Genomic DNA, 8686 nt, shown 5'->3' on the forward strand with positions numbered 1-8686 from the left:
CGCAGAAGACCCCAGGGCTCTTTCCATAAAGTCTTCTGCATCCAATTAGTGGCCGAAAGCAACCTACCTATTAGAACCAATAAAAGTAAAGTTAGCGTGTGGGAAACATACTTGAAATTTAAAATTCAGTCACCATGAGGTTGAACTAATACTGCCTATGAGCCCAGTGTGTGTGTCTATGGAGAAGGTGTGACTCACCTCAAGGCCAGCAGCAGCAGCAGCACCAGAAGCATGCCGCCTCGGGGTGCCAGCGGTCAACTCCTGCACATCCTCCGTGGCTTTTCCATCCAAGGTACTGAAAGGGTCAGTGGACTTGCTCTGCGAGGATATTCTCCGACGTTTGGATGAGTTGGTAGAGGACCCACACTGCTGGTATTCACCAAGGCGTTCCTTCTCAGCTACTTACAGAAAATAGGAACAATGACACAGGAATATAAATCTCCTCCCACCTCCCCCCCCCCCCCCCACTTTTTTCTGTATGTGCGCTGGTACTGGAGCTTGAACTCAGGGTCTCATGCTCTCATGTGGCTTTTTTTTTTTTTTTTTTGCATAAAGCTGGTGCTCTACCATTTGGGCCATGGCTCCACTTCCTGGCTTTCTGCTGGTAAAGTCAGCCCAGGCAGACTTTGGATCATCATCCTTAGATCTCAGACTCCTGAGTAGCTGGGATTATACACATGAGCCACCAGCACCTGGTAGTATTTTCTTTTAAAGTATTATTTTAAAAGCTAGTATATTATAGTACTTTTATGACAATTCATTGTTTATTGTCTAATTTAACAATGAAAAGGAAGATGTTTATTACTCAAAAAGAAAATCTGAGTGAAAGAAACAGAGTATGACTACTAAAAAGATAATCGAAAATTTCATTATTAGAATAAAGCTTTTCTCAGACTTTGTGATGTACAGAGACACTGAGTCACATTTACACTTCTGACATGGTATGGCAGGCCTTCTAAATTTGCTATGAAGCCACCCATTTTCAACACTGTAAAGAGAATGCTTATGATCTAATGCTGTTCTGTTTCGAGTCTATGTAATTTTTGTGAAAAAATATAACTGCAATGTTCTCTCTACAAAAATGGGAATTTAACATCTACAGAATTACAATGATGGTCCAGGTTAAAAATTCAAAGTCCACGCAAAAGTTCAAATAAGCAAGTTATAGTCTACAAATACAAATCAGGAAGAGTTTCAGAAGTGGCACAGAATCTTCTGGAAGCTCAGAGGGTAAACTGATTCCTCAGAGGAATGGTTATAATGATCTCAGTTAAGACCAGGACTGTCCAGTCCTGATACCTGAAAGTGTTTTGTGACTGAAAAATTCAAAACAACTGAAAAATAACATACTGCATAATAATCTCAGATCCAGTGAGGAATATGGCAGACTACTCTGCTGTCAGCCTGAACATACTTGTAGTTACCACCAAAACTGGGCATTGGCACTCACATAAAAATTTGCCAAACAACAGCCATTCCATAAAAAGCAAGCATTGCACATTCAGATTTTGCCCTGTGCAAAAGCTGAAGTGATCTAGTTAACTCCAAGCTCTTCAAAGTTGAAACTCAATTGTGACGATGTTGCAATGAAGGCTTGTCTCACCATGGTCAAGACAAACCGGCTGGGCTGGCAGTGTATCTGGGTGGTACACTTGCCCAGCATTCCCAGGCCTTGGGCTCTATCCTCAGCACAGAGAAGCGAGAAATGCACAGTGATGTATGCAATGTCTTGAATTTTAAATGTGAGGGTCCATGTAAAGACTTTCACATTACAAAATTAAGCTTTTCTCATGTCCCAGGAGCTTGGGACCCAAAAGTCAGTCAGCCTGAATGCAGTCTTGCCACTCACGCAAGCCTGCTGCCTCACACCCACCTTCTGTCTCTGAGAATTCTGGACAGTGAGCCATTTTCTTGTTTTCCTTTATGGGGTGAAAAGCTGACCGGAAAGCAGATATTCGCTCTCTTAAAGAACTAACATTTCGATAAGGTCCAGGGCTACCCTGTGAAGGGACAGACATGAAAAGAGTTTTATAAATCCAACAGTTTCTGTGTTCTAGGCCTATCATCACCAAATACCCAAAGGCTTTTTGAAGATGAGAGGTAATGAATGAACCAGTGCAGCACACACTCCTGTCTGGACACTGCCTGTGCTATAAGCATTGCGGCCCTCTGCTCCTCCCTACTTTTCAAAACCTGAGAAAGAGTGATTAATGGTTTATGCGTAGTCTCAAGCTGGTTAACATGAGACGAATGAGCCAAAAGCAGCCTGGAACTGGCAGACAAAAGGCATTCCCTGTGATTTGCAGGTGAGCAAATCTCAGAAAACATGGAATCCCAGAGATGGACAAAGAAGAAGGGGCAGAAGGAAGCTGCCCACTTGTGAATTTTATCAGAGTGTGCTCAAGTCATCTGAGTGTCACCTTTTGTTGCCAGGGAAATTACCTCCTTGGGGGGCAGAAAGCCAGTCATTCATTTTTTTAAAAATCCGGTGGGGTAAGTCCAAGGCCTCTCTTGAAATCCTGCTGACCAGGTTCCAAACAAAGATTACTTACTGAAATGAACTTTATCATACTAGCAGAACAGAAGTAATCAATAATGGGAAGTTATCTTATAACAAGGTATTGTACAACATTTAAGAGTTCAGTACAGTAATCTCATCCACTCAGAAAAGACAGGTGGAAGGCAGTTCTAGGCCAACCCAGGCAAACAGAGTTAGTCTCATCTCAAAAACAAGCCAAGCATGGTAGCACATCCCTGTAACCCCAGCTGCTTGGGAGGAAGGGAAGGGGATCCTGGTCCAAAGCTGACTATGGCAATATGTGCAAGACTATCTGAAAAACAAATTATAAGCAAAAAAGACTGGGGTATGACTCAGGTGGTAGAGGACCTGCTTAGCAGGTACTGTAGAGCCTGATTTCAATTATCATTACTGCCAAGAAACAGAATTCAGTTCAGACAAAAAAAAATTCTGATTTTTCTTGTTACTACATTGGTATTTCCACTGACGTTAGAACCTGTGGCAATGTTTAAATTCTCATCAACAGGTAAGAGTAAAAATTACCTTCTCAGATATCAGATGGAGAAAAAGTAGTTAAAGTCTTGGAGACATGTTTGATGATCTGTTCATACACTTCATTCTATTCTCAGTTAACTATTTTCAGAAAACCAACTTTCTGTGACATAACAGGAGAGCTGAAATTTGGATACATGTGGTGATGCAAACATTTATGACAAACAGCACACGACCTTCACAAAAGGCTCTCTAACAGAGGAAAGACACACAAACTACCCTGAAGTGGCTTTTGTGCTCTCATATTACATCATGGCATGCCTGGTTTAAGGTCCTAGGAACTCAAGCACTTTAAAATGCTGTTTAGTACAGGAAACTAAAATTCTCTAGTCAAAAATGTTTTCTCCACAGGGCAGCAGAAGTAAAGCCTAACTGGGGTTAACAGGCCACAGCAGAAAAGGAGGGGGACCAGGGCCAGCCAGAACAGGCCGGCAGTTCTAGAAGTTCTGTGGAGGGGCACTGGCAGGAACAGGAGCCAAGGCATCTGGCAAGAACCCCAGGAAGGAAGACAGGACCACCTGGAAGGAAAACCCAGCTCAGAATAATGCATAGGAAGCAATGATGTCCACACCCGAAAATGCTGACATCACGGAAGAAAGCTAGAGAGACTGGGAAGCATGAGAAGGGAGCATTAGGAAAGAGGAGGCTCATTCCGCACTGTTCCCTCTGGAGGCCGGCAGTGAATGCCAGGCATGGAAAGAGGAGGAAACAGCAGCACAACTGTCATTAAGACACAGGGAATCAGCCCTATCAGCCACACACGCTAAAATGAAAGCCCAGACAAAGGAACTCCAAACTGCTCCTATAGAAATAAATAGCCATGGCTTAGTGGTAGAGTGCTCACCTAGCATGCAGGAAGCCCTGGATTCCATTCCTCAGTACCACATACACCGAAAAAGCCCCAAGTGACGCTGTGGCTTAAGTAGAATGCTAGCACTGAGCAAAAGAAACTCAAGGACAGTGCCCAGGCCCTGAGTTCAAGCCCCAGGACTGGCAAAAAAAAAGTAAAATAAATAAATAGCCCAGCAGTACTAGCTGATCTTCTACCTTGTGAATAAATAGCTGGGCTATTTATTTATCTGAGATGGGTCTAGAACACCCAGCACACCTGGCGTGTGCTTCCAAAGTGCTGCACAAGGACTTCGTACCTCACAGAATACTCAAGGGCTAGGGCTAGGATGACTCCACAAAACTGGCCATTCTTAGTGCATTAGGGACATTCGATGAAGCTGACATTATGTCCGTGAAGGCCTGACAGCTTGAAACCACCACCTGAGCTCCGGCTAAGGCACTGGCAACAGAAGATGAGCCATTTGCTCTTTTCTACAAGGCTATCTAAAGACATTCTAGAGAACCCTCGTCTGTTACACACCAATAGAAAGTTATCATAAAACTATTATAAACCCTAGCTGGGTGCTGGTGGCTCATGCCAATAACCCTAGCTACTCAGTAGACTGAGATCTGAATATTGTGGTTTGAAGCCAGCCTGGGCAAGAAAAGTCTATAAGCCTTTTATCTCCAATTAACTACAAAAACCCCAAAGTAGCTCAAGTGGCAGAGCACTAGGGACAGTGCGTAGGCCCAGAGTTCAGACCTCTAGACTGGGGGGCGGGGTAGAGGTGGGTGTGCGGACAGGGAAGGGAGACAATGGCGACAATCAATGGACGGACAGACACACACCAGAGACAAGCTACTAAAAGAAAACAGTGCCTCACCTCATGCTAGAAAAATTGACACTATATATACAAATAAAAAGAGCTCTCTAGTTACCACACGCATGCTCAACCTCATCAAGAGCTTTTAACACACTCTTAACCTCATCGAGCACACTTTACTCACTCTACACACACTGACAACTGGCTCCCCAGATCCAAATCAGGTAGATACACCCGGAAGCAGCATCCTACACGAGCTTAACAAAGCAAAGCAGGGACTCACCTGGAGAGGGGAACACCAGGATCTCTCCAGTGGAGATTTCTCTGCATTCTTCAAGTTCCGCTGCTGAGCAATGAAGCGGATCAGGTGGTTTGTTTCAGGAGAGCCCCGAGTTCCAACTGCAGAACGTCGTCTGAACTTTTTCAGATAGGGTGATGACTTCCCTGTAAGAAAGCTTCCTTACAAATTGGAACAATACAAAGCAATCACGAGTGATCATGTCCAATGCCCATGATACCCCAGCCCAGAGAAAGCAGAATAAACACAGTGCAGACAGGCGAAGTGGTTTGCACATCAGCAGAAATCAGGGGATGTGTGTTGTCCTGAATTAGCCCATGCTGCTAGAATGGCAAGCACCTGCTCATAAGTCATTAATAAAGCTATTAACTAAAAACACAAAAACACTTTCATTATCTTTAATTTTTGTTCCACATTTTCTGCACAAAAAATTGGATAATGGATTGCCTTGGACTGAGAATTTCTCCTTTTCTGAATTAAGTCTTATCCCTGAGAATCTGAAAAAAATTATTCGCCACGACACCTGTACAGTAAGTCCTCCCTAAACCATTTCCTGTTGCATGGTTTCAGACACCTACAGTCTGAAAACAGTTCATGGGAAAGGACAGAAATAAACAATTCATGTTACAAATTTTGTATCACTCTAAGCTGGCCAGCTCCATCTTGCTCTGGACACAGATCATTCCACTGCAAACACCACGATCTATTATGTCACTTCCTGGCTATCAGGTAAGACTGTTGGAGGCTGGTAGAGCTGGCAACAAGTACCCTTGTTTTACTTGGTAATGACTCTATGCTCAATAGTAGTGATGCTGGCAATTCAGGTGTGATAAAAAAGAAGCTGCTCTGTGCGTTAAGTGAAAAGAGGAAAGTTCAGTAAGATATTCAGGAATATGAGCACAGAGGTCACTGCATCACAAGGGCCCTGACTGAGTCCACGGATGCTTCTCTCCATGAATTTGTAGGAGGATGGCATTACTGGGTGGTGCAGTCTCACCGGTAGCATACTCCCTCTCTGCTTCCTGCCTGCCATGAGGAGGAAATTTGTTTCTCCATATATTGTTCAAGGCCCTATTTTCTGTCTCACATCAGACCCAAAGCAATAGACCGAGCAACCACAGATCAAAACCTCTGGAACCATGAGCCAAAGTCACCTTTTCCTCACTCTAAATGGCTTGTGTCGTATATTTTGTCATTGCAATGAAACTCTCAATGCATATTCACAAAACTTTGATTACACAGTTAAGAACTGCTCCATGCTAATCGCATAATCTCTTACTTTGCTTACTGTGATTATCAAGTGTAATCACTAGAATGTATGCCTAGGAAAAAGCAGAACTAGCCTTAGTTCTAAACCCATTGAAAATTGTGGAACAGATCCCTGTGGAGCTTCACTTTACAAATGAATCTCACTTCTAAAGTTTGAAGGTGGACAGAGGTGCAGAACCCAGTCTGTCAGTGTTTTTTTTTAATTGCTCTTTGATTTCCTCTTATACGTACTCATAAAATGTAGAACTATTCATATCATATCATTTCTTGGATCTCATGTGTCAGGTTGAAAAGTTCCTTGCACTATTCTTTTCCAAGATGGTCAGGAAGCACAAGACTTAGGACCATGACCATGCTGGGGCTCTGAGTTTGGTCATACTTGCTGCTAGACAAACTGCAATGCACACAACAGGCCAGGTTTCCAGGGTCAGTCAATTCGGATACTCAGTTATAAAACAGTCAGTATAGAAGTGCAACTCCCAGTCAGGTGTCACTCCCATATCCTTGGGAGATTGAGAGGTAAAGGATTGCAGTTTGAAGCCAGCCTGGATAGGAAAGTCTATGAGACTCCTATCTTCAATTTACCACCAAAAAGCCAGAAGTAAAAGTGTGGCTCAAGTGGTAAAGTACCAGCCTTGAGCAACCAAACTAAGAGAAGACACAAAGCCCTGAATTCAAGCCCTGGTACCAAGCGTACACCGCCCCCCCCCCCCCCCCACACTCACACATGCAAATGACACTGAACTATGCTTCAGTTATTCTTAACGACAACTTTTCTTACCTGCAGAGTTCTTAACAAAACTTTCAGGTGTAATTCCCAATTGCTCCACTGTTACTGTGGAAAAGTTCAAAGGTGACTTAAAAGCATCTGAGGTGCAAAAATTAGGAGCTGCTTCCGTGAGGTTCTTCTGGGGCGTCACAAGCTTTCCAGTCCCCAAAATAAAAGAGGCATTTTCTGAAAACAGACAGCAGCGTTAAGAGGGGGTAGACATCACTTGTCAGAAGAAATACTTGAGTCTTCAATTTCACAAGGAGGCAGCAGAGATCGCCACATACCGGAGTTATTAACAGCAGACTCCTTGCTTTCACAGGGTTCCTGGTCCTTTGAACTCGGATCCATCTGAAAGATGAAAGGGGGAAGGGGGGGGAGCCCACCGCCAATATCAATTCATGTAACTGGCTGAAAAAGCCTCCTTCAAGACTGCATTGGAATACAATGCAGTGACACGGAAGTACAGAGGGTATTTCTGGGGTGCAAATTAAAGACAAATGGAGAACACAAAAGCAGCCGTCGTTAAGACCTGGCCAGGGCTGTTCCGCCTTTCTGGGCCCTGCTCCCTCCCCCCCCGGAACCGCGTTAGCAGCTGCGGCCGGGTGCATTTCCACAAGTTCCAGCCCGGGGCGGGGGGGGGGGGGGGGAGCCCCAGGAGCTCTGCTCCTCAGAGCCTCCCGGTTATGCGGGGCAGGGCTCCGAGAGCCCGGCACTGAGGAGCACCGAGGCCCCAGCACCGGGCCCCGACGCGCACCGACCTACCTCTCACGCCCACCGCACCTCCCAGGGCCCCAACCGATTCGGAAAACTGCGTGCGAGGGTCGCGCGGTCCCGCCCGTCGTCCGGACGACCCCGGGGGCCCGCTGGGCTGCAGCACCCCGCAGGCGCCTGGCCGGCTGCTCCCGGCCCAGCGGGTCTCGATCCCGCGGCTCCCGACGCCCCCGCGGCCCGCCGCCCGCCGCCAGATTCAAACCGCGGCCCCGCCCCCGGCAGAGGCGTTACTGCGCGAATCTCTACGCGCCGGCCCGCACGTGTGCGCGAGCCCCGGCCCTCCCGGCCGCCCCTCGCTCTCGCGTGCGTGGCAGGGGCGTCCTGAGCGCGGGGAAAACCCTCCCCAAGTGGCCGAAGACACCCACAACTCGAGACGCCAGCTGCAACACGGAGCCCGGGACTACTTTCTGCTGAAGAGCCTCGCGGAGCAACCCTTCGGTTAGTGTAGTCCCTCCTCCCACTTTTGATTGGAGGCTGTAAACTTCGAAAAAAGACTCATTGGACCAATCATGATACAAGGCCGGGTTGGCCGAGTAGCCGGGACTAGAACCGCCTGCCAGTGCTGATTGACTGGTATGTAGGCCTTTTGGAGCCCCACCTCCTTCGTTAAACCCCTCCCGCCAGATGCAAATGAGTATTACCTAGAATTGAGCGTGCGCCTGCTCAGTAACTCTTATCGCCGCCGTCTGGCTTTAGGTTCTGCTCTGATTGGTTGATACTCCTGTCCGTCTACTAGCCTTCAGGCTCTCTACCCTCCTTCCACCCGGACTGGGTTCGTCTGAGCTCCTCCCAATGCAGGGTTGTGATTGGTTGAGTTCTGGAGAGTACCGCCAGTTGATTGGGCACAGCTC

At 46.5% G+C, this 8686-nt stretch overlaps 1 protein-coding gene across 1 annotated transcript in view; it reads right to left on the reverse strand.

Annotated features, from left to right (window-relative positions):
* Window positions 1–7868, reverse strand: part of Cdca2 (cell division cycle associated 2) — a 33091-nt gene extending 25223 nt beyond the window's left edge. Inside the window, exons 1-6 of the mRNA XM_042697830.1 lie at window positions 7827–7868; window positions 7349–7412; window positions 7074–7247; window positions 5009–5169; window positions 1874–2000; window positions 199–398 (exon numbers count right to left, since the gene is read on the reverse strand). Coding sequence (XP_042553764.1) covers window positions 199–398; window positions 1874–2000; window positions 5009–5169; window positions 7074–7247; window positions 7349–7412 — 726 coding nt within the window. The 5' untranslated portion in view covers window positions 7827–7868. The remainder of the gene's footprint in view (window positions 1–198; window positions 399–1873; window positions 2001–5008; window positions 5170–7073; window positions 7248–7348; window positions 7413–7826) is intronic.
* Window positions 7869–8686: the final 818 nt, after the last annotated feature.

Source organism: Dipodomys spectabilis, unplaced genomic scaffold, assembly GCF_019054845.1.
Source record: "Dipodomys spectabilis isolate Male_0828 unplaced genomic scaffold, ASM1905484v1 ptg000229l, whole genome shotgun sequence".
Classification (NCBI taxonomy): Eukaryota; Metazoa; Chordata; class Mammalia; order Rodentia; family Heteromyidae; genus Dipodomys; species Dipodomys spectabilis.